The sequence below is a fragment of the Peromyscus maniculatus genome, chromosome 12 (genome assembly GCF_049852395.1).
Source record: "Peromyscus maniculatus bairdii isolate BWxNUB_F1_BW_parent chromosome 12, HU_Pman_BW_mat_3.1, whole genome shotgun sequence".
NCBI lineage: Eukaryota > Metazoa > Chordata > Mammalia > Rodentia > Cricetidae > Peromyscus > Peromyscus maniculatus.
This window is the reverse complement of record NC_134863.1, coordinates 55,458,958-55,486,341: the sequence shown is the minus strand read 5'-3', so window position 1 is coordinate 55,486,341 and position 27,384 is coordinate 55,458,958. Positions and strand designations below refer to the sequence as shown.

Genomic DNA, 27,384 nt, shown 5'->3' with positions numbered 1-27,384 from the left:
GCCGGGCGTTGGTGGCGCACGCCTTTAATCCCAGCACTCGGGAGGCAGAGCCAGGCGGATCTCTGTGAGTTCGAGGCCAGCCTGGACTACCAAGTGAGTCCCAGGAAAGGCGCAAAGCTACACAGAGAAACCCTGTCTCGAAAAACCAAAAAAAAAAAAAAAAAAAAAAAAAAAAAAAAAGAAAATGTGATTCTGACTTGGGTCTACTACAGTCATTTAACTCATTTCTGATACAGGCAGTTTGCAGAAGAATTGTCCCTCAAACCCACCTGAAGTCAAGTTTCAGTTTTTGTAGGTACTCCTTGCTTTTTTTTGAGATGTTACTGATAAACACACACATAGATATTGAATGCACATATTAAAATATTTTTACGTACATATATATATTGAAACAGTTACCACAGTCAGTTATCATGTCTACCACAGCTTTCAGTTTTCTTTACTTTTATATCAGAGGCATATAATTTGGAAGGGTAAACACTCTTGATGAATTCTTCAGTCATTCAGAACCAAATATCAAAATGTAAAGTGAGGCCTCCAAGTGTGGGTAGGAAGATATGACAATTGTTATATGGGTGCCAGGATATTAGGCTTTTTTTCCTGACCCTTTATTTAAAAGTGGTATCAGTTTTTGTTGAATATTAGAAATCTAAAAAAAAAAGGATAGTTTTACATTTTGATTGTTACTATAACAGTATTTCTTGTCCTTCCAAATATCAAGGATTTTTTTTATCAAATAATGATATTACAAACACTGTCATTGGATGCAGATATTAAGACAACAACATAATATGACAGAGAATAAATAGAAGGAACACAGGAAGCACATCAGAATTGCAAGGACCAGTCTACCCAGAAGAAAGCACTAGAGTATGGACTAAAGGCAACATAGGTTTCAAAAGAATGGTCTATTATTTTCTAAGATTACTGGCATTTCACCTAGGGCAGCATGTCTACTCCAGTTTCCAAAAAGGGGAAGAGGAGGATAAAAAAGATGGTAAGGGGAAAGGAAGAAAAATAAAGGATCAGGAATGTATCACGACACTCATTTGCTTTACTCATTTTCAAGTAACTGTGGGCAGAATAATTTGCAACCTGACATAGTCTCTGTGGGGTGACTTGTATAATCTAAGCCACCTTTACTGACAATTTGTTGACTACATGAATATTTTTTTCATTATTAGTACTTCTCATCTTTGAGATGACACAGTATTTCCAGCTGAAGACTGCATCAATCTATAGAATGTCAGCACTGCAAGTCATGAATACAATTGTAATCATCAAATGGTTTGACTTTTTTTCCTTTTAAAATCAAGGCAATTCCTAGTTTGATGTGCAAAGATATATGACTCCTTCAGATCATGTGAGCATTTTGTCATAGCTAAGTATGGAATTACTTAAGATGGACCCCAAATTTTCAGCCAGAATAGCAGAAATCATTCTCTCATTATAAATGTATCTCTTCCATGTTTGATTCCATGTCTCTATGTCACTCCAGAGTATAGTTTAAAAAAACCAGTCCATCTGCCAATTCATCTATAACCTCACAGGCATTAAACAGCTATTGGATCCTGAAAGTTTAGCTTCTTCTTGATGGAAAGACATAAATAAAATCTTTGCTTTAATTTCCAGGCATCATTTTCTGTAAATTTCAAAATAAATATAATTTTAAAAAGAACAGTGAGAAAAGACCTTACTAATGCATTGATTACATCATAAATGCAGGACTGCCATTTTTCTAGTAAAGACAATTGCAGGAGGTGATTCAGGATGCTTAAGAACCAGTCACTTAGTTTTTACTCAACAAAATGAAAGGAGACAAAGTTGTTAATTATGATCCTTATGTGGTCTACATATGTACCACCATTTTCCAAAACTTCTTGCGAGCTACAATCTTTGCTCCTATTTGGACTCCCTTTGCTTGTCCAATTCCAATCAAATCGATAGAAAATTAGGTCCTAACACATTCTGAAACTTCCACTGGCTATCAGAAATCTTTCCTTGTGTTATCAATTCCATTTTGGTTTCATTCTTCAGTCCATAGGCTATTTTTGTAGAAAGGAGAATGAAAAGCATGAGGACAAAGCTAGCTAACATTCTTAGGATTTGGATATGCCAAGCTCTGTGCTAGGCATTTTACATGAAATGACTCAGTCATGCTTTGATATGCATCTTACTCAACAAGAGTGTAGAAATCAGGGGAAGCGATGGCAGAGACAGGTTAGTAAAGAGGCATTCTGATGTCAGAGACGATGGTCTTAATGACAGCATATATGTGCACCTTATATGAACGGTGTTGGTTGTAAGTATTGGCAGTATGACAGTACCCACACTCAACCTAACTCCTAAGTAAATAGCGTCTCGCAAAATAAGAACACAAAATGCTAAGCGATTTTTATAATCCCCTTTCAACTTTTTAAATATACATATACCCCAATTTTTCTGAACTGATATCAAGACTAGGATGAATCTCTTTTTAACAACTACATTAACTTGATGTTTGTTTCTCAAACATAATAAAGAATTACATTATAGTCGGTTTTGCTTTAGACCATTACATTGGTATAATAGGCTATGTCACATCAACTAATGGACTCTTCTGTGTTTATTTGTAATGTAATTGCTCCAGACCCATCCACTTCCCTAGTGTGAACTTTTTCAAAATAAAGGACGTTTGATTCATGGCCTTTTGCTTGTTTATTATAAATCAGAAGTAAACAAGGAAACAAAATATCACATTATTGACTTTGGAGACTGAATGGGAGATGTACTTAGGAAAAGAGCCTGAAAGAAACTAAAAGCTCCGAAACACATTTCCTCATTTCAGTTCCAACACCAACACCACCTGATCACCACAGAAGAGAAGAAAATATCCATACCCAAGCAAACAAACTTGGAGTAATTAGGACGGGAGAGAAAAAATGGTCACGGTAGAGGATCACAGTTTGCTTTCATTTCAACGTCTGTGAGTCTGGAAGTCTGTCTGCTCAGGGTCCTGAAACAAATGCTGCAAACCGGGAAGTGATTGACAGCAGAGGTTGCTCCAACAGCATTCTAGAGGCTCAGATCTAAGATCAAGACACCAGAAGACTCTGTGTTGGATGAAAGCTTGCTTCCTGGTTCATAGTGGTTCCTTCTCACTGTATCCTAAAGGGGAAGTGTGTGTGTGTGTGTGTGTGTGTGTGTGTGTGTGTGTGTGTGTGTGTGTGTGTTTTCTCAAGCCCTTCAGAAGAGAATGGATCCCAGTCCTGAGGACTCTGCCCCTGTCACTTATCTCATCCTCCAAAGGCCTCACTTAATGCCAACAACGTAGAAGTCAGGATTTCAACACAAACTTTGGAGAGGACACCAACATCCAGATCACAGCATTGACTGAATCTTACAAGGATGTTACTGGGACCAACTTTCCCACCCCTGGGGGGAAAAGTCGTACTCTAAATTTCAAGAGGCAACAGTTTCACAGGTTGGTTGGTGTTTGGCAAAGGCTGTGGACATAAGAATCAGAATAGCAACTATCTGTAGGTAAACATGAGAAGTCTAAAGTCTTCACCCTCCCTAACTTCTTTCAACTCCAAAGAATTTTGTGAAAATATACTGAAGCTCCCAAAAACTCCCATGGGGGACACAGGAATTGGCTCAGTGAGGATTCTATTAAGTTTACAGGAACGTCTGCACCCCACAGTGGAAAAGGTGGCATGGGCAACTGTGGATGAGCATCTTGGAGGGATCACAACTGCAACAGTAGAGAATGCATAAAGAACAGGGGGGAGGAGGGAAAGATTTGAAATCAGGGGCAGAACAGGAATCAAAGGGCAACACCAAAAGGCAGATTGCAAACTACTAATTAGGTGTTTGCATAACTGTCTAGAACTAAGAGCTAAATCCCATGGAGAGGATGAAAGAATAACTTGAAAAGTTTCAACTGTAAACAGGCTTTTTGTTTCAAAGTGGGAGCAATGGCAAATCACTAGATTAATTAAAGAATAGCTAGACTATCCAGCATGGAGGTTGGAGGTGGGCACAAAGTTCCACCCCTAGCTGAGGAGCTACTGGCAATTGATAGCAGCATGAAGAGTTAGCTTTCTTTAATGGTGTGTCCCTTGGTAGGTCTAACACACTCCAGAGGATGCCCATATTCTGAGGAGTGTAAAGGTAAAATAGGACTTGATAGGATTTTTAAAAATGAGAACACAAAGTTGGGTGGGTACTAAATGAGGTATGGACCTTGAAGGAGTTGGAAGAGGGAAATGAATATGATCAAAATACAATGTATGAAAGTATCAAAGAATTAACAAAATATTTAAAAGAAGAGCTGGACAAAAGAAGATATCATTTTTCTGCTATTAGGAAGATGTCATAAATAATAAACTGAAGTGAGCATTCCACAATGCTGCAGAGCTGGGTTTGGGGAACTCTCTGGTTGCCAGTCATATCTGACTAGATGAACGTGTTCCACGTCCAAGGAAGCATGATCATTTGAAAATGCCATCAACCACACCTCTTTAAATAAAAAAACAAATGTTTCCAATTTTTTGTTGTTGTTTTTGCTAGAGATAAAAGAAGTAACTATACAATGGAAAACATACTATTGAAATAAGGAGAGAAATTAGATATAAAACACAAGAGTGGGGGTGAAACATTATGACCTTAAAAGGAAACAAAGTAATTAGTAAGTATAAACTGTTTATCTCACGACGTTAAGGGGTTACATGCAAGTCATTTACACAATAATGACACTTGCTATTAGATTAACAAGCTGGCAACTTATTCCTGTATTCAAAACTAAAATAAACACCTAACTCTGGTATGCTAAAAGTAAATAGTACATATTACAAACTTAAATACATACAACACTGTGTTGGGTGCTGTGCCAAGTACCCAACTTTCACCCACTTGACAGAATGACAGATGACCACAGAGACATTCAAGAGACAGTCATATGCATTTCTATGACTTTATAAAATTAGCACTGCAAATGATAATACAACTGCATCTGCTTGCCTGAGGCTGGGGTAATCAGGTTAAATGTAAGTTAAAGCTTCCTAAATAAGATCCATGTGAACATAGCACCTTACTATTAACTTTGAGGAGGGATGGAGAATACAAGCAAGAGCTACCCATCTGGGGAACTATAATGTGATTTTAGGTGGATATCAAAACAGATGAAGTATAATCACCATATGTCTTTTATAACTTCTTAAACAAATCACTTAAATCTCAGCGCATCTCAGAATTCTTATTTTTAAAACTATGATCAATAGTATTTAGAGAGTAAAAGGTCTCAGTAATAGTTTATTCCACCATTGTGCTCAATATCTTTAAGGTATGTTTAGATCTGTGAGTAATCACCAGTCTTTATACTGCAGAGCAGATCACAGCAGCATTATCTTTGGGAAACTGCATATGTACCTTTACTTTATTCCTTTGGGAGGCTTCCTAGCAATTATTCTTCAGTGAGACAATCCTCTGCAGATATATAACATTTGTGTGCAAATGGACATACATACACATATGCACATGCATTTACATAAACAAATACATAAGCATGAATATATTTGCTATCGGCATGAGTTCTTTAGGAGTTACAAACTTCTTTTTGAAAACTTACTTGTATTACTGCTGAAACCACATATATAGACACTTATAATTGCATATTTAATTGTGGTGTCCAAATGTGCTCAAGATGATTATAACACTCACTTTTTAAATATTTAATTTATTTTTATAATTATTATTATGATTTAGCAAGTCTAATTGTATACATTATTTCACTGTATACCATGTGATTATGACTTTCTCACCATTTTATCTTTAATCAAATTTTGTGCTTTTCAAAGATTAAAGTTCTCCTTGATTATTATGTGCTTTTTGAGCATTAGATAAGAGTACTTTTTCTCATATGTTATAAGTATTTTTGTCTACTTGATGATTTAACTCCATACTTAATACATAAAAGATGCATTCTTGAACCAGATATAAAGTTAAATTCATTCCATATGACATTTCAATAACATTTATCAACTCACTATTACAACTCTTGCACGTGACCAGTGAATGATAGCTCACTATGGACGTAAAGGACTTACTAGTGAAAGGAGACCTTTCTACTTATAGAGACATTTTCTGGAGGCACATTTACAATCTGCTTAAAAATCTCCACAGAAACAGTACTGTCAGGGACAATGAGGTGAAAACTGCCTGAACTTGTCAAAATGTCTTTAAGTTTAGATTCAAAAGAAGAGTAGAAATGTAAACCCCACCAAACTCAAAGTTGCTTTTAGACAATAATTCACTACGTTGTGGTAGGAAGGGCCGCACCTGGACACCTGAGGCGAATCCTGTGGGTGACAAAGCCATTTACTGCCAGGTGTTTCCAATTGCTCTTGTTTTCCCAGGCCCAGACAACAAGCCACAGTCGTCAGCCTCCACTCTCAGAGCCTTCCTTGCTCCAAAACCACAGACCCTGCTGCACGGGGGGTCTCCAGGCTTTGCCTTTGGCATCTGTTCCATGTCCACCTGGATGGACATCTGGCAGGTACTTACAGCTTTACAAATATGAGACAATCACTACAAAACTGAACCTGTGGCTGTTGTAAACTATACACAGTGACTGGTAGTCTCTTTCTCTCTTTTTTTTTTTAATTATCATAATGGGCATATACTGAGTTCTAAGTCTGAATGTCAGTGTGACTGAGCACCTCCTGGGTGATAGGATCATGGGCATGATAGGGAATGTAGACACTGCTTACCCATTCAGGAAACTCATTTCAAATGCAGATAAGAAGACATCTTAAACATAGGGATAAAAATTAACAAAGGAAGAAAGAAAGAAATGAAATATATTCTTTTGTAAATTCTCTACAAGCTACAGACTTTCTCTCAGAACTGAGAAAAGCAAGACCAAAGAGAGGGAAAAGTTTGGATCACTTATTGTAACTAAAACCACACATTATAATGCTCTCAAGAGATTCTAACTATCCAGACATCTGTTGGATAACACATGCACATGCAGCCAAATATGCATCTTTAAAGAGATTTCTAGGTTATGCCATGACAGCTTTACGATTCAGAAAATAGATCATCCAACCAGAGAAAGAGCTAATCTGAGACCATTGCCTGAGGCCCCCACTCCCCCAAAAGAGAACACTTATATCTGGGAATATGAATTATTAAAAGATTCCAAATTTAAAAATGACTTCAAAACTGCTTAAATACCAGCATATTTTAATATGAATTTGGCTTAAGTCATCAATCTCTCCATTGAAGCAAAATGTATTAGAAGAGACTCGACCGTAAGATGCCCTGAATGTGTATAAATTCCTGCTGTGACATCAGTGGGGTTTTCTGCTGCCTTGTGACCTGGATGCAAACTTGCTCTCTGACATGTTCCAGAAAAGTCTATTCAATCCTAGTAAATGTAAATAGGGCTTCAGTGATACTAAAGATGCTAGGTGCCACTTGATATTCACAAGCAAAGCCAGCATGAAATAAACTTTAGAACACATGCCTGTGGTTTTAAAAAAATGAACTCAACTTTCTCACATATCAGGTTGTATCCACAAGAAAAAAATGGCACATTTTGCCTCTCATCAGTCCTTTGCAAGACTTTTTTTGGCATGTCATCCTTTCACCAAGGAATTCAGAACATATTGGCCACAGACAACTGTTTGTGAAACCTTATATTGTTGATAAATAGAACAATAAGAGGAAAGTACGGCAGCCTGAAAGGGAATAAAGATAGCTGTAAATTCCTCAGGCCACGGAGAATTCTTTCCCAGAATCCTTGCAGCCTACTTGAAAGCTGATGCAAAATTGGCTGAGAATGAATTCTGAAACAGATTTCTTCATTCGAGCTGTTCCTTTAGATGGTTTCCAATGCGAGCTATTCACACAGCAGAACAATCGGGAAAGGATTATTTGCTGATACTCAAAAACCCTGACCCATGAAACACATTTCAGTGCCTGCACATTCTCCATTGAAAGTCATGAATCATCATCTGGGTTTGTTTGTTTGTTTGTTTGTTTGTTTGTTTTTGTTTGGTTGGTGTTTTTTTTTTCCTACACAGCTCCTTTTTGGTGAAGAAAAGATTTCCCCAAAGAACCAATAATATTATTTGAAAAGTTCCCAAATTCCCAGCTGCAGCTAGTAGAAAACACTGCCTTACAAAAACATTTGAAGAGTTTCTAAACATACAGAATTGATAAAAATAATTTCATGATTGATTAGTGAATGTTGCTTGCCTGTCAAAATATCATATTGCAATCTGTAGATATGTATAATTATTTAAGCAAGCAAGATTTTTTTAATAATAAAAAAGGTAAAAAGATAGTAGTGACTAATTTTGCTTGTAGCTTTGAGAAATTATGTTTCAGAAGCAAGTGATGCTATGCAATTTACACAGCAATCCTTAAGGTGAATGAGTCTTGAAACTCAATTACAAAATTAATGTTAAGGTAGAAAATGGATCAATGAACACAAAGTTAACACTTTCAAAGAACACTGTTAACCAGTGGGATTGTTTTGAGTCTAATTCATAGACTAACTTTCTTGCTACACATACAATTTTTGAGCTTTATGAATACATAGGATAAATATCTTCATTGTACACAAGTGCATAGCGATAAGACCAGTGTGTTCATTCCTTCAGTCTATATGTAGAGTATAGAGTATAGGAGAAAGCCATATCTTAAAAATCTCTTAAGATGTATGCACTGATAACCTCTCAAATTCTTCTGTTTCTTTTCCTTTTTTTTGTCCCACCATTTCCATTTTCAGCTCAATCAATAAAAAAAAATTCACTTCTTCCTACTTTTGATGAATTTGGCTAATAAACATCACAGCTAATTTTCTAGAATATAAACAGATTTAGTTAGATAGCACCAATGTGATAGAAGTATTGCAAGCTTGTATCAACTTCTCAAGATGACTCACACATTCAGTGTGAATTTTTTGGTTTGAAGTGTTTCATCTTTGTTACAAGTCTTTATTACATAGAACAGTTCATTTCATATCACAATTCTCTATCCAGAAACATAACCATGTTCCCTGAGTCACTGACTTTCATAATTGGGTCAGGCCAGAAAAAAGGAAGAAGCAAAATGTTACTAGTGAGCAGTATTATTGCCATTGAAAAATCATACAATCCTAGGGTTGGCTTCTACAGCAGAATTTGGTTTACACATTCTCTATGCTGAAATAGAATATTTAGAAATAGCTTCTACACTTTTGATACAAATATTGAAGACAATTTCAAATTTTCTAATTGTTTATAAAAATTACCATAACTGTCAATAATAATGTCAATAAATTTCTAATCACCCAGAATCCAGATGGTTAATACATGTTTTGTGGGAAGAGGCAAAATAGAGTGAATGCTTTGAATAAAGCATCTACAATATTTGTCTCCTTGGTGCTTTCTATGCTCTAGGGTGAAAATATCACAGTGCCTCTGTGTTTTAATTGAATTATAGTGCCTGTTACTCAGGTGGCTCTTTGACAATTCCTCTCCAAACTTGTAATATCCCTCCTTTACTGTAAAGCCTTAAATTGAGCCACTATGATATCAATAAATATTCAAGGGTTGTGGATGAGTAATGCTTGGTTGCTTTAATCCTTTTTATGAATGTGAATGGTTTTTAAAAAGTCACTAGATATAAATTAGCTAATTTACAACTGAATTAGAGTTAATAATATGGCTAGGAGTAATCACTAAGTCATATAGGAAACATTCATCCAATCTTTGTAGCCTAGTTCTGCTAGCACATGACTGACTACCAATTGCCAACAAGCAGGCACAGATTTCAGGATGTAATCTACAGATACAAAATTTACAGAATGAATTGGAAAAAGAAAATGCAACCTGATCCCTAATTTTCTTCAATAGAAAGACGTTTTTTCATTTGTTCTTATTAATGATTTTCATCCTAGTTTTCTGTCTTTTATGAAAACAAAGATATGCTTCACCAATCCATTCCATTGCAAAGCAGCCTTGTAGTACTGACTACCATCATCTTTACCAGGCACATAGTGTAGCCTATTAAAAGGGAACACTATACATTAAGTAGCAATTCAAAGCAGGACTGGAGGATTGGGAGGACATTAGGTATTGAACCTAGGGTTTTACACATACTCAACACATAGTTTGTTACTGAGTCCTTCCCAGAGTTCCAGCATATTACAAATTTGAGCAACAATAATTCCAACCTGAATTATATTAAAAGACATTTCATCATTTGTGGACAAGACCCACTTTCATTAGATATTCAGATTACAAAATTCATCTTAAATCAGAATTTTTTCATCAAACTTCATAAAAATTTCAGAAAACTAATGTGACTGTGCTTGTATATTTTATCAGCTTTAGTGCCTCTAAAGAGAAATAAATAGACAGATAAAGACATTGTCTACTGTTTTCCAGTGTTACTCAATACCTATCCTTTGAAAATTTATGTTCTCAAAGAAATTATTTCTTTTTTTGAACTAATTTGTCCTTGAGACAGAGCTCATTTTGTAGCCCTGGGTGACCTGGAGTGTACCATGTAGATGAAGCTAGATTCAAACTCACAGAGATCCACGAGCTTTGCCTCCTCAGTGCTGGGATTAAAGACATGCACCTGGCAGATGTATTCTTTATGTGTATACATGTATGACTGCATGTGGGTTTGTACATGTGGGTGCAGTGCCCATGGAGACCAAAAGAGACCAGCAGAGAATGCATGTCATATGCAGAGGTAAACAGACTTTGAGGAGTTGACAGAGTCCTTCCATCATGTTGGCCATGGGGATCCAACTCAGATCATCAGACTCAGGTAAGCTGCCTTTACCCAAATGACTCATCACACTGGGCTCAAGAAAGCTTCTTTCAGAAATAATCTAGTTTATGCTTTAATATCTTGATGGACTCATAGAAATGTAGTTTTCTGTGTTTGTGGAAACTTTACAGCCTTCATTTCTCAAGTAATCTATGTCTCTAATATCTAGAAAAATTCTGTTTCTCTACCTGGCCAAAACAAAAACAAAACAAACAAAAAAACCCTGCCTTATGACACACAATCTTGATTTGGAAATCTGAAGATATATAACTTGGTTAGTGAGAGATGAACCATATTTTAGCTATCATTATATTTTGGGGAAGGCTCATCTAAAGATTCTCTCACTGACTCCAAATATTTAGTAGTAATTTATATAAATTTATATCTAATGATCTTTAGATGTATTTTTAAGAAGTCAGAATAATATCAACATGTTTTGTTATGAAAATATGATTTAGTACAAAATGTTCTTTATTTTCCTTTGAATTTCAATTTTTGATCATGTTCATACACACACACACACACACACACACACACACACACACACACACTTATATAAGGCATTATGACATTCATCACCAGAAAAAACAAAATCATAACAAACTTGTAGCAGAAATAACATGAGATCTTGTAAGAGAAATAAATCTGTGGATCTCCAGATGAATACAAGCTGACGCCAGGAACAGCTTGTGTTTATAGAGAAGCTACATCACAAAGTAAAACTCCTTCTAGTTGTGTTAAGTTCAAATGTAGTGAAGGATGTAAAAGCTACAAATGAAGTTAGCTGTGTATTTCAGTAAAGAAGCCTCATTAGCAAAGCTTTATTTGGAAAGTTAACACAGAATGACTGGGAATTGCAAGATTATACATCTTACATTAGGTAAATTACGAACAAAAACTATAAATTCGAATGTCAGGATTGCACTGAACTGTGAGAATCATTGTGACCAGTAAAAGGTGAGCCTATGAGTATTGCTCTGTGACATCTTATCTTATCTATGTCTAATAATAAATACAATGCACACAGTTGCGAACACTCCCACATTTAATTCCTCCTTACATACAGAAACCCAGGCCAACAACTCTGAGCTTGCTTGAAGTTCACCCTCCTATCCTCTCTTGATCTTATCATTCTCCATATTATCTTCAGATAATATGGAGATAATATGGATATAATATGGAGCTTAGTGTAAGCTGATCATTATTCACGAAAATTGAAAACTGAGGTTTCTTATGAGGAAAAAGTTAAGGTAAGTGAAATTTTCAAAATACATTCTGAGAAAAGTATGCTTAAAACACAATATGGTCCTAAAAACACAAAGTATGAAAATCTCCTGAAAAAAAAAACTTAACGTTTGCACTTGCTGAAGAATAAATAAAAGCTTTCAAAATGCTGAAATTAATGGTGATTGCTAAGAGAGTTACAAAGTATCCTATGTCCAAATGTTCCTTTGACCATAGATCTTGTTTTCAGGCAAATCCACACTTTGGAAGTACTGGTCCACAGGACTTGCCAAACCCAGTGTCTAAACTGCCAATCAAAAGGAAAAAGGCTAACGTGAGATTTATGATAACGGGCTTTGGGTAAAGGTGGGGATTTCTGTAAAGAGGGCAGACACAGGTGAGTGGTGATTGTATCAGTGTGTATGTATGTAAAACCTGTTCAACAGAGACAACGGTGGCCCGAAAGCAAGCCAAGCATGACAGCAGCACAGACTTCAAGGATACGTGGTGTACACAACTCTAGCTTTGAGAACTTTAAATTGTGTGCACAAGTGACAGCACTCAGGGTAGTCCATTCCTTCAGAAAATATGGGGCCACCTCATTGCCTTCTTTTGGAATAACGTTATCTACCAACCTCAGAACTCTACTATTGTATGCTATAGTTAACTTAAAAACTGAGGAACAGTTGGAAACGAAAATTATTTCAAATATAGTAAATTATTTTTAAACCCCACAAATACAGAAGCACATAAAAATTTTAAGTGAGGTTCTCTCAATATCACAAGATATACTCAAGATATTTTAAAAATATATTCATACGAACATTTGTACAGGATAACTCACAGCAGTATTGATCATATTAAATCAAATGTAGGATACATCAAACACCTACCAACTAATGAACGGGAAAATAGAAATATGACCCTGTCATTCAATGAAGTAAGCTCAACTCCTGGAAAGAATGGAATTCTATTCACACATAAGATGGATGGATGACACTTGAAGCCACCAGGTTAAGTGAGAGAAAGCACATATTGTAGGATTCTATTTCTCTTCAGTGAACAGAAAGGGGTGAGACTCTGTAGCAGTTATCAAGTAAGTGAACAGTGACCAATAATGGAGAGTAGGAGGAAGAAGAGTGTAAACTTTAACAGGCAAACAGTTCCTTACTGAGGTGATGGAATGTTCTGGAACTAGACATTGCAGATTATTACACAAGATGGTGAATAACTGAAAACCACTGAGTCATACACACTAAAATAGAGCATATGTTATTCTAAATTATAACTGCACAATAACTTTTAAAGTTAAAAGGCAAGTTTGGTCTTACATAAATAGAAAGTACAGAGTACCCTCTATGCGCTAGCACCGTTCTTACTGAACTGACTTGTTCTCCCCTCAAAATAATGCTATGTATTTTATAGATGACAAAGCGGAGGCACCTTGCTCGACGTCCACCTTGTTTTATTTTGTAGACCAGGCTGAGTTAGAAAAGTAGGCACTCTGTCTCCATACTCGGGATATCCACTAACTTGCAGAGGCAATACCCTTTAACAAGTTGGAGCTGCTCAAATTTCCAGAAAATATGAGTGATGACATCCTCCCTTAGGCCTTCTCTATAGTTGTTTGAGTGCCACCAAAGGAGAGCCAAGTAGTAGTGAAAGGGGTAAGAGACCCAGAAAAACATGAAACGTTTTTATCGGTCCCTACACATAAAAAAAAAATTGTATCAACCCTCCAATTATCCCCAAAGTAATAGTATTAGGAGATGAGTCCATTACATCAAGGAGGAAGCTCCCTTGTGAATGGGATTGGTGCCATATAAAAGCAGCTACAAGGCTAACATGGTCCTACCACCATGTGAACATGATACCAAAGGATAACCAATTGTGAACAAGGAGGCAGGTTTTCCTGTGACATGGATATGACCAATACTTTGACCTTGATCTCAGATGTCTCGGAAGTCTGACAATCAGTTATCTGCTCTCCAGAAGTCATCCTGCTTATGGTCTTTTGTGATGGCCACCCTAAGTCTTGCCCTTTTTGGGTCAAACTACTATGTCCTTTACCAAAACATTCTCAAAGTAGTTAAATTAGACTACTCGCCATCTAATGAAACATGAAAATTATCTATATGAACCATCAGATACGTGGATTTGGATAAAAGTTCTTACTGTCTCACCTGACTCATCTCACTTTTGGTTTGACTGTTCAGTGGTCTCTCAACATGGGGGGCTGCCTGCACAGTCAGGTCACTATGGAATGGATTTCAGAAAGAGACACTCCTCATCCCTAATCCAGCTACACAACTCATTCCTTGCTTTTAAATTTTACATGGAAACATCTGTTATCACATTCAGTCTGAACAGGAGAAAAGTAGTTACTTCCTATTCTTACTGGTCTCATAGAACGAATGCTGTACCACTCAATTCCTTTCCCTTCATGATTGAAGCATCCATTTTCCTATTGTTACCTCAAGACTCTCAGGAACAGTTCTGTTTGAGAGTTAGCTTCAACTAAGCAAAGACACCTTATCCAGTGTCATGTCCCTTTTCCCAGACGTAAGCCACAACCAAGAATTTGTAAATGCAGAAACATAAAAGCTAACCCCTGGGGCTCAAGGACTTTTCTCACACCAAAGATATGATCCCCTAGAACATTATCCCACAAACTGGCTCAAAGGCTGTTTCCTGTAAAAAATTGATCCCTGTCATGCTTTTCCAGTTGGAATTTAAATGTGTCATTTGATATTTTGTCTGAATTTTGGAGTAGAAACTGGCTGTATATGACTCAGCATCTTCTACTCTATCATCATTGGCTTGGGCCAGAGGGGCTGGCCCCTCTTCTACTGCAGTTTGCAGGGTAAATACACCATGTTGTGCCTTAAGCCCTTCTTTTCAGAGGCAACTATAAAGCAAATAAAAACAGCTCTTTTTATAGTCATGGCACTCTGAAATGTGACAGAGATGACTATGGGAAGATTCTCTGAAGTCCAGATTTCCCCTGGTGTAGGATATAAATTTAGTTCCAGCTAATAAAAAGTCCATTGTTGAAGGCAGTCAAATCAGAGATCTCAAATGATTATGCCAGTAAATGATCTTAATCTGTTAGGTTGCTTTGTTTTTCCAGTTGGGTGAAAACACAGACTAGGAATGAATCTTAATTACTATCTAATTACTTAGCTTTCACTAATTATGAATACCCTTTTGTATATCCAATAAGGAAACCTCCCTTCCATACTACTAATCATTGTAATATTATAATTTTTCACTTTGCTTCCTTACAGTACTGTTACTCTGACTGCACAGGGAACCACAGAACTTCTAGCTGAGAATTCTCTTGGAGCAAGTACAAAGATCAGTTTGGGAAATTGAAACCCTACATAGGGGCATGAGAAACCTATCATGTATGTTATATACTGATATAAATATTATCTATAATATATAAACATACTAATTTGTTGACATATGTATATAAAGAAAAGGGAAGAAAAATTGCTAATAGCATATACAGTAAATACTTAATAAATTAAATTAAATTATGGATTAATAAACCAAAGGAGATCCTCTCAAGATATCCTAGTGAACAAAACCTCTCTATTGTCTGCTTCTAAAAGCTAAAAGCATGGCTTTTAATATTGATGAGACTTTTTCAATCTGGAATTCTGAAGAAAAAAAAATGCATGCACCAGACTCATTCCCAACTTCACAAGTGCAAAAATAAGCAAAAGTTAGCAGAGAATTAGAAACAGAAAGCAGCAAGGAATCGCGCCCATTTCCTCTTTATTGACAGAACATACAGAAGGCAAAGTCATCTCCTGCCTGTCAGGAGCACTGTTAGTCTGACCCCACAGAGGCCACAGATATGAAACAGAGCAAGCTTCCAACAGACACACAGCTCCAGGTGAGCAGCAACTGCATTGAGACCCCAACAGTATCTGTCCTCAGACACTTTCTTCTGTTAATTTAGGACAATGCACAAAGGGCAGCCTGTGATGCTTAGCACTACAGACGCTCTTCAGCAGGAGAGAGAACCCAGTCCTCACCGTAGACCCAACAGGAAAGTAAAACAGGTAGAGGAGGACAATGATGGCAGGAAGGCTAAAACCATGATCTCCAGGACTAGGGACTCCAGAGACAAGTGCTCTATAAAGAAACGTTTTCATTACTATTTCTAAGTATGTTGAATATAAATTTACAGTACTCACTGATGTCCTCTGTTACTTAAATCAGACAGAATAGGAACAGGAAGGAAGGGGAAAGAAAACAAAGAGAGCAATGAAGGAACACAAAAATTTAAAAAAAAAGAGAGAAAAGAATAGAAAAACATCTACTCCTCAAATATGGTCCCTATTTATTTTAAGTCTGGACTGTAGACCACATTCCAAAAGACAATCTGTTTTACAATGCATAACTGAAGCATACCACGACTTTTGAAATCTACTGGGCAGAACACATGGTGTAGAGTGCAGAGTCATGGGAGATTTAAAGAAGGGTTGAGTGATTTGTAAACATAAGGTATGAGAAATCCAGTTCAAAGGAACAGATCCCCCACATAGGCGATTCAAGAAAAGTGCTGAGACCTTTCTTGGGCAGAGCTTTCATGAACTAGTCATTCAACTTTCCACAGGAATGCCGGAATTATTGCAAAATGCCTCTGTTCTACAAGCATATTAGCTTCAAGAGAAAACTTTGCAACAAGTATTTTCCAAAACCTGTGTCTCAACTTTTTCCTCTTTACCTAGAAAGGAGGAAATCTATCAGCTCACCTGTATCAAAGCCCACACTTGGCATGATGTCCACTGTCCCGTGAAAGGCTCCAGCCCATGCTGAGGTAGCAGTGGTGACAGTCGTCGGATCTGTCTTTGTGATGTCACACTGGGGAGCAGGAATCCTGGCAGCACGCACTGATGGCATTAGCAGGGGCCCGTATGCGGGATCCAGGGCAGAACCAGCAGCTGGGTGGTGGTGGTGGTGATGGTGGTGGCGGTGATGCATGTGGGCGTGAGGGTGGTGATGCCGCATGTACATGTCATGCATGTGGCTGTAGGACGGGCTCACCTGAGATGCCAGAGGATAGTGCCAGGACTCGGACACAGTAGGGGGTGGGGCAGGGCCAGTCTGATGCAGACCATGTCCTGGCCAAGAGTTGGGGTCTGTTGTTGTAAAGGTGGCATGGGGTGCAGTGACTTGGAAGTCAGGATGAACTCCCCCCAAACAGGGTGCAGGTGGGGGCTGGTAAGAGCTGGTCCAAAAGGAAGTCGGAAAATTACTCCGCTGGCTTGAGAGAGCTGAGCTGTCTGAGAAGACAGAAAAAAAAAAAAACATTATTTACATAAGATAGAGTTCTGGGATAGATTTGCCTTTGCTTGTCCTGTAATGTTTAACAAGCAAGTGGATTACCATGCACTTTGTTTCTCTATAAAGAGGAATTAGCTGATATGGGGTTAACTTCTGGGGTTCCATGCCAGGGCAACAGGGCAAAATTAAAAGCACAGAGTGAGCCCCTGTATTTGCTTGCTGGGCATCCTCTGTCCCAGTCTGAGCTGAGGTTTTTGCTTCAATTTCATGACTGAAAAGCTTCATTTCCTGTTGGGAGCCTTGTGGCTCTTAGTTCTAAACAGAGGTCATTACGATATATTTCTCTGGTGAACCTTTGTGCCCTTGATGGGGTGTGTGTAGACTGGAAATAATTTCTTTAACTTCAGTGCCAACAAAATTTTTATTTAAAAATAACATTTCAATGCCAAAAGTAAGAAATGGCAGTCAGATCACATGTAATTGTCCCCACCAAATCATTGATCATTAAAAGGAATATATTTTATCTTTACTTTTGTGGAAACCTAGGAGTCTTGTGGTCTTGGCAATAACAATGGTTTATATTTAATGAGAAATGCCAAATGTCCAACATCAGCCCAAAAGCCGCTCATGAGCACATAGAATTTTCACTCCAGTCCCATGAGAAAATGGGGACAGGGCAAAAGTATAAGGTGTTGGCAAGTACATGCCTACCCTTCAAACCCAGATACCCTGCCTCAATAGTCAAAGGATGGTAGACTTCATAATGGCCACTAGGGGGAACAATTATGACTGCAACCTGGCCACCTGGATTTGGAGATTCTTTAGAATTGATAACCAGCAAAGTTCAGGTTGAACTATACTTTTCAGGCCATACTAGGAAACTGTGGGAGACTATAGTGCACACTTGAAGACAAGGAAGGAAGAAGGAGCATCCTCCTCCATCAGCTCCCTCAATTCACTGTCGCATCTCAATGTTTATAGGTGACCAACATGGGTCAGACAGAAAGTCAGAGCTGTGTAAACACCTGTCACTGTTAATCACACCAGGAGACGCACAAGGGAGGAAGACATGCAAATATCTTCAAGAGCAAGCCCACAAAATGAGCCAGAAAAGTGATAACCGTGTCGAAATCGAATGCCTGAGGAGGAGCTAGGCTTATAAAGGGGTGAGGTGGAGTTCTAGACTGATGGACCAGCAGGTGAAATATTAACACATCTATACAATCTACACAGACACGCCAAACACAACAACAACAATACCACCAGCATCAGTCGCATTTAAGGGATAAAATTCAATAGGCAAAATCTGGTGAGAAAGAGAGCGGTGGGAGGCGGGAGGGAGGGTAGCAGAATGGAGATAGGAAGGACTCAGAAGAGTGTGGCCTTCCTGGTCAGAGACTTGAAATGCACGTTATCATAAGAGGCCTCCCACGGAGCATAGAAAGGTTTGAATCTAGGGAATGACAAGGTCAGATGTGTATGTAGAAAGGTCTCTGCCCACCCCATAGTCAGCTTCTTATAACAATGTGTATCTATAGAAGCTGTGCCCTGTTAATCTTCACTTCCATTACAGACATGTCTTTTCTCATTTTATAACCGTAAGTGGACTTCTTGATCTCCTTGTCACTTTCTTCCATTAAAAATAATAAAGCACTTTAATTCATACCCTTGCAATTATATTGCTCAATATTTTTTATTCTGTCAAATATTCTATTGATGATTTCTATTAATGTTTGATATAAGGTTGAACTGGCATTACTTATGTATATGCATTGTTGATATTTTTATGCCAGGTTCAACATAAAAAATAATCTAGATTTTTACCATTGAACACAGGGTATCCTCTGAGGTGCTCATTATTAGAAATATTTAATCGAGCATATTTATCATTTCTTACACTTCCAGGGCATGAGCCTTAAAAAATAATTTGAATAAACTACCACATGTATCATGAGGTTAACCAAATCAGTCTATCTCTGCCATATTCTGGCATCTTCTCTAAGTTCCCTAATGGTTTTGGTATTATCAGGGCATGAACATCCACTCTCTCCCCTTCAAATCTGCACCAGTGTTGCCATGAATCACCCCCTCACCCTGTGGCCAGGGACCCACACTTTCATAATCATCTCTTTCTAAGAATTACTATGGATCCTCAAAACCCTTGAAGAAACCTATGATGCTCTTCAAGAAGAGAAGGATAGAAATTGTTGCTGAAGCCTTCATTCATTCCCAGTAATCTCTTCAATGAATGACTGTTTCCTGACAATCACCACTGATTAAAAGGTAGCACTTACAAGTCAGCCTTATGGGCATTGTAGGGCAGCTTGCCAACCAGCAATCTTCCACTTCACTGGCACACCTCCCATCTTTGGTACCATTCTTCTCATAATTTGTATCTCCTGGCACAATCAGAACCTGAATATGAAAACTAACAATTCCTGATCTACATAGATGTGCCAGGGACAAAAGTTCCTCTTATTCAACCTCCTGAGGATAATGTCCAAAGTACAGAAATAATACCTAACTTATCTGATATCTATCTTCCTCTTGATTCTTACCAAGATGGAATCATTCTTATTTTTATAGCTGTATAGACATTGTATATATGCACACACAAATTCTCATAATGAACACATTCCTTACTGAAGTATTATTGTCCTATTTATGAAGCACTATATTATGATGAGTGAACATATTATCATTTTTTTAAAGGCACTCAATAAAAATTGAACCCCTCTTTAAAATTCCCCAGGGAAAAATAAAATTAAAAGCAACTTAATATTTTCCCAGTCTATATAAGGTCTCCTGAGATTAATATAAAGTTTGTAGGGATCTAGGCAGCCCTTTTCCACAAACACCGTCGCGATATTGAATGGAAAATACGTTCATGAAGAAATCGTTGCTTCAGGATCGCTATTTGGTATCTTGCTTGTTAGAAAAAAAAATGTGACACAACGAAACAGATGCTACAGAGGGGCTCTGAGCTGGCAACAGCATGCTTATTTCATATGTATGTAAATTTCTTTCATTATCTGACTCTTTGCTTACGAGTACTTAATCACAGCCACATTTGGTGGATAAGAAAGCAGATGAAAAGCTGCGGGAGCTGTTTCCATGCAACGTTACCTTTAAGGTTAGTGGGAACGACTCAGAGCTGCATAATGTTAAGACTCAACTGGGATTCTGGAGTCATCATTATTCAACATTCATACAATGTTAGCATTCGGATGGTGCTAACACTGATAGTCTCATACATAGAAATAATAATAATAAAAAAAAAACCTAAATATGATTTTTGTTGAGTTTACTTTTAGGAATACACACACTTTTTTTTTTCTAAAAATTGAAAGACAGAGCAAATTGTGTTGTCCAATACCATCTTTCCAAAGCATGACAGTAATCTCATCATCTGACTTTCTGGGAAAAAAATGTTTCATGGAGAAACAGAGGAGTTGAACATAGATCACAGAGGCCAAGCAGTTCTTTTAGAATGTCATAATACTGGGGTACTTTTTATAGCAACCCTGCACACACACACACACACACACACACACACACACACACACACACAGAAAGAAAGAAAAGAAAAAGCAAGAACAAAAACTGTGAAACAGTCTAGGGAAGGCTCAAATTCTATTTTTCTTAGATAATAAAAACAATATTAAATGGAAAATAAGGCAGAGAAATGCTATCATAAGTCATCTTTAATAATCTACTGCTGACACATTCTTAGAGTTAATACAGATGAAAAATATTATTGTCCAACATAACATTTTCTTTTAAAATTCACAATATAGAAAAAAAATACTTAGAGCATCGGGATGCATGCCTGTAATTTCAGCACTCAAAAAGAGAAAGAGGCAGGAGGAGTCTGCAAATTCACTGAAAACCTGGGCTAAAATTATCTACCAGGTAAGGCAGACCTGGGAGCAGACCCTGCCTCAGAAAGAAAAAGGAAGAGGAGGAAGAGGAAGAAAGAGAAAAAAAAAAAAGCAAGAAGACTACTTAATCTCAACTCTTAATCTAAGGGTTCTTGACACCTTTTAAGGCCCTTTCCCTGGTTTCTTCTGATTCCTACAGAAACCAACTGTCAGGTCAGAAAAAGAATGACATGTGCTTCAATCTTTTCTGTCATCCAGGAATTGTGCATTGCCGTGGAATCCAAAGTCTGTCCTCCAGTTCCGGTTTTGTAGCATTGCTCAAAAATCAGCCTCCTGACTGCAATGAGAGCTAACCCTTGAGGCACTATCAGGAGGTGAGTCAGGCCTGCCTTCCCCTCACTTGCTTTTAGCACTTCCCGGAAGAAGCAGCCTCCAGGGCCTCCTTGATAGTCTGCTCCGACCCTGCACTCCCTCAGGACATAGCCCTCTCTTCCCTTTCTCCTTGGCTCTGCTTGATCTGTACTGTTCATTCTGAGGGCTCGTTCCCATGTGGCTGAGTTCCTAAGCAGACCCAAGCCACATCAGCTAAGTGTCAAACACTTAGTTTATTTTGAAGGTGCCAGAAAATTAAATGGCAGGAACTGCCATAGAGCAAGGTTGTTAATTCAGAGGCCTACTCTGCTACATCTTACCTGACCACTGCCCTTCTTCACACACACACACACACACACACACACACACACACACACACACACACACACATACACACACACACACATACACACAGAGAGAGAGAGAGAGAGAGAGAGAGAGAGAGAGAGAGAGAGAGAGAGTCACACACACTGATTCACACATTTTCTGTAAAACAAACAAAGCATGAGTGTATCTAAAACTGATGTTTCAGTCTAGATGCTAAATAGGATGAAGGGGTAATCAGATTTATTTTGTTTTCTTAACTGAAATGTAAAGTGAGGTGTGATATAACTCACAAGATGTTGTACCAAAATAAGATACAAAATTTTCTTCACCTTAACTGTTTTTCTAACAGATGCACTTGTCACAACACATTTCCTAACCCTATCAAGAAGATATGAATTCGACTATGATTATTCTTCTCTTAGCTGATATATGTTCTTTGTCTAAAATTTTACGATGAAAATACATTGTTCACATATAATCCAGCTTCAAGTTCATATGTAGCACATCAGTAGGACTGTAATAACTCCATGCTACAAGCCAGAGTATTTAATGCAGGTGAGGTGGCCAGCACCTTCTTTCAAAACTATCCCTTATGGTTCCATTAACATTATCAATAGTCTTGAGTCCCTACTATATTGAAGATATTGCTTCATGCTACAAATATGAGCTTCCAGAAAATAAAGCTCCTAGGTAAAGACTCAACACTGGTCTTTCTTCTACAAGTAAGTGGAAATAGTTAAGGAAAAGAGAAGCATCTGCTTCACTGATTATGTTGGTTCAAGCTCTGCATGAAATCATTTATATATTCTTCGACACATTTTATGTAATAACATAAAATGAGTAGTAATGAAAATATGCTATTGTTGGAGAAGTTGGCCTCACAGAGATTTTTAAGCTGTTGGTCCAATACCACTTTGCAAACATCAAGGAATAAGGTGATGACCAGAATCCATAATGAGTACGATCCAAAGACTGAATTGTCTAATCCTGTGTAGCTTTGTCAATTAATATTTATATTATGACCATTTCTCTTCATGGGATATGTGAATTTCATTCATTATACCTCCTCTTTAAGAAGGTTTCTATATCTTTAATATCATTTTGTGGCTTCCCCATGAATCTTAGTCAAGTGTTGTGTGCTGATTTGAAAGAAATTTGCTACTAGAAGCAGCAGTGGCACTATTCAGTTCACAAATGGAAAGTAAACAATGCATTTTTTGCCCAACCTTATATCAATAATTACTTGATCCTGTGCCTTAATTTTAAATAATAAAACTTCAATCAATATGCACACCTATAACCCCAGCGCTATGGTCAGACAAAAGGATTCCTGGGGCTTGCTGGCTGCCAGCCCAGCTCCAGGTTTAAACAGTAGATCTGCCATAAGAGAATAAGACACAACTTGATAGAGCAGGGGACCCAAAGTCTACCTCTGACCATGAACCAACAGACACGTGTGCACATTTGCCAGGGAAACATATAACACACAGATGGAGAAAAGAAGGAAGGAAAGGAGGGAAGGGAGGAGGAGGGGAGGGGAGGAGAGGATGAAAAAGGGAATGAAGGAAACTGTACCAAAAGATTTCATACAACTGATTAGTTAAAAAAAAAAAACGCTTCTGTGAAGACTTTTTTAAAAAATATTTGATATATAGTATGAACTTTCTTCACATAATTCCATTCCTTAATCACTGAATTATATTTATCTTAGAATATTCACATAGAAAAGCATTACCCTGAGTTTTGAGGGAAGTGATATAAGATAACTAGATACAGTATTTGTAGATTTGGTGAGAGAAGAGACAAAAAGACACAAGACATTGGTTGGGCATACTGCTCCACCTACATACGCATATGCTTCCTTCTCATTGAACATTCTGAGCTCCACTCATCTTTATGGGCTTTGCACTGGATAGTCCTGTGTAGATCCTTTTTTTCCAGAAATATTTACATGAGGAATGCCCTCATTTCCTTCAGGTCTATGCTCACATATAACTACCTTTGTGAAGGCTTTCATTATCACTTTCAGTAAAGTAACACCTTACATGTCACTCATTGTATCCTTGTGTATTACTTGTCTCTACTATTAAAATAGTAACTCCATGAATATAGAGCCCAGGACTTTGAAAATTACATAGTACATAGTAGAAGCTTAATAAACATTTGTGGCAATGTCAACTAATAAGTCACATACATGTGGGAAGGCCAAATTTAAGATGACATCAAGACAAGGCTAGCAATAGCTATTAAAACATGGCTCCCATTCTCCCCTTCTGTATAAAAATCAGACAGCTAGCCAAAGCTTTCCTCTGATTGATTCTAATTTCTATGTAGAACGGTTGAATTGTTTAAGAGTCAACACACAGGCTGGAGAGATGGCTCAGAGGTTAAGACACTAACTGCTCTTCCAGAGGTCCCGAGTTCAATTCCCAGCAACCACATGGTGGCTCACAACCATCTGTAATGAGATCTGGTGCCCTCTTCTGGTCTGCAGACATACATACAAACAGAACACTGTATACATAATAAATAAATAAATCTTAAAAAGAAAAAAGAGTCAACACACACACACACACACTAAAAGTCTTCTGGCTTTGGCACTATAGTAGGCTTTATGCTCCAGGTAATGTGGCATCCTACTTTCTCCTTTCCAGACAAGATCATCACAGGATTACATATGCCAACATGCTGAAAGAAGGAACCACTGCATCATTACTCTTCTGGAACCAATTATGTTGGTGTGATTAATTACTGATATATAAAATTGTTTACCTAAAATCATCTGATTCACAGAAATTTCCTTCAAATTATTCACGTGATTTCTAGGGAACTAGCAAATAGAATATTGGCTCTATCTGTAAGTATTGGGAACTCTGAAGGGCTCTCTGTTCCTAAACGAAGTTCACAGCACATACTTGTCACTTCAGCAGTAGTCATGTGAGTGACTACTCTAGCCAGCCTCTGTTATTTGAGTTTATATTCTATTGTCCTCTTACAATGCCTGCTTCATGTTGAATACATTGGCTAGAATGGAAAAGAAATAAGGAAGAGGAAAAAAAGAAGTTAGGGAAAGGAAGAGGAAGAGAAAAAGAGAAGAATTGAAGTGACAATAGGAAGGCAGGCAGGAGGGAGAGAATGACAAAATAGACTATGCGGAGGAAGAAGAACAGTATATCTGTAGATAAGGGTCAGTGGTGCCAGCTGAGATCCTCTCCAGCAACAGCAGAGCCATGCCTGTGATAATGATATGAGCCAATAATCACCGATCACAAGACCCTATGGCAGGTGGACAGCCTTGCCTCCTCAAATTCTACTTAAGATCGTAGTTACTGGTGATGCCCTCCGCCTTCCTGCTGATGTTCTGACCCTATAGAATCCTCACAAACAGGGACTTTAGGTCACTGATTCCCAAACTTAAGCCTGGTTCTCATTCCCTGGCAGGGCTGGGTAAACACAAATTAACCCACACGGGTTTCTCATCCCACAAGGCTTGGAGGAGGCGCCAGAACGTTGCTTTCTAAAAGGTTCCCTGGTGAGGACAGCAGATTACAACAATTCTACTAGACCCTTGCTGGAGTCAGGTGAGTTTGGAACAAAATACTGGCACATAAAACTTTTCTCTGAAACTGTCTTTAGAGTGTGCACCATTTTTCCTCTCCAGCCCTGTCAATCACTATTTCGAACATGCCACTCATCCACTAACTTTTTAAAAGTAGAGCATAGAACTAAGCACATCACTGTGCTCGCCGAAAAGAAGGACATAAAGAAAAGTTCATTCAGTCCGAAACTTTTTGTTTACTGAGGTAAAACAATGGATTAAGTCATCAAGACGCTACCTGAGAGGACCATACCCTGTTCACAGCAAGTCAGTAGAGAGAAAGCCACCAAGAGAACACAGGCTGCTTTCGAAGTCTGTGATCCTGGATCACAATCAGAACTCAGCTATGTCACCACGTAACACCTAGTGATGTGAGCAAGAATATGTTTTTTAGAAGCTGGTTCCGGCACGCCTATTTTTTAGAGCTCCGCTCTGGGCCAAGGGGGCTTTAGGAATGGAGCTCTGAGCTCAGTCTGGCCACTATAAACTGGGGCCACTTGTATCACTGCTTTTTCCATGAGGAATTTAAGGGGTGTGAGAGCATCTTTCCCAACCCTGCATTCCACATGTGACAAAACTGATCCAGCTGTTTGTCTGAAAGAAATTCCTTGCTGTCCTTAAAAATTAAAAAGCAAGTGGATATCCGTTCTCCAGGGGCAAGCCTCCAGCTGGAGCCTGGTAGAGGCCAGTTGCGAAACAGCGTGCTCCGAAGGGCATCTGCTCTCGAATTCTTACCTCGCCATAGGGGGGTTAGCCCCATCTTGCTTTTTGAAATGGCAGATTCTGGATGCAAGGTGCTGGCTTGGCCCAAAGCTCTTGAGAAGTGTTCATCCACTACTGACCCAATGTCTCCCTGGAAATAATTGAAAAGGACACAGCGAGAGTTAAGGTACTCCATCTCGGCAGGCTGGTCTTTCTCCTCCTCCTCCTCCTCATCCTCCTCCTCCTCCTCCTCCTCTTGTTTGCTGGGAAGCGTGACTTCCAGTGAGTCCTGCATCTTGCTGTATACCGCTAACTTCTGGGATAGAATAAACAAAACATAGTATCAAAGACAGTTTGTGGAAAAGCGTTAACTAGTTAACTTTTTACTTTAAAAAAAAAGAATCTAAATATTAACATATGTTTGCAAACTGATTCTCCGTCATCTGCTGTATTCCATCTTTTCCCTCCCCAAACCAGTTGCCTCCCTCCCACACTAAGAAAAAAGTCTGTTATTCCAAATTTGGCAAAGAAAGGGGGCTATTATCAAATTGTATAATTTCAGCATGTCAGACAGATTTTTTTCCTTTTTTATTCTTTTGTTTTTGTTTTAAACCAAGCTATACTAAATGAATGTTTTTAAGTGACAGATTCTTTCCAGATTTTTTAATGCTCATTTTTTATTTACATTTAAAGATTTAATGTACAGGAACATTCTACTTTAGAGCAGTAGAGGAGACAGGAGAACTAACTGTCCAGGGCAGGGTGGAGAAGAAAAACAGCTTTTCATAAATGAAATAAACTAAAATAAAAACAGGAATGCACCATCTTCTAAAAGTACTTGGCAGATGTACTGAACTCATTTCTTAAAACTCAAACTGAAATGACAGAATGAGCCTGTGTGAAGATCCATTTTACACGGACCATGTTTTTCATATGTTCCACTCACTACTATTATCACACAGGGGGAGAAAGAGTTTATTGTGGCTTACTGAAAATAAAATAAAATACTAGCAAGGATTAACTCTTCAAATGAAAATGATCAGAATTTGATATCTTAAAATATGTCAAGATACAGTCATACCTACACTAATCATAAATATATATTATCCAAGAATCTCTCCTAAAACCTCACATACGTGACCTGAGGTGAATTTTGCATTCCTATAA

The 27,384-nt window shown here is 38.0% G+C and overlaps 1 protein-coding gene and 1 long non-coding RNA gene across 5 annotated transcripts in view; one reads left to right on the top strand and one right to left on the bottom strand.

Annotated features, from left to right (window-relative positions):
• Nucleotides 1-27,384, bottom strand: part of Vgll3 (vestigial like family member 3) — a 44,315-nt gene that overhangs the window by 6,434 nt on the left and 10,497 nt on the right. For 2 of the 4 annotated variants that reach the window (XM_042259480.2, XM_076549093.1), the window contains exons 2-3: nt 26,251-26,530; nt 16,806-17,336 (exon numbers count right to left, since the gene is read on the bottom strand). In XM_042259480.2, coding sequence (XP_042115414.1) covers nt 16,806-17,336; nt 26,251-26,530 — 811 coding nt within the window. Of the gene's footprint in view, nt 1-16,805; nt 17,337-26,250; nt 26,534-27,384 lie in introns of all 4 variants that reach the window. The other 2 variants (XM_006981628.4, XM_016000177.3) reach the window with 2 other exon arrangements.
• LOC143268145 (uncharacterized) lies at nt 17,472-24,695 on the top strand. Its single transcript, XR_013043800.1, has 3 exons — nt 17,472-18,503; nt 21,477-21,592; nt 24,572-24,695. It is a non-coding gene; the product is annotated as an uncharacterized LOC143268145 (long non-coding RNA).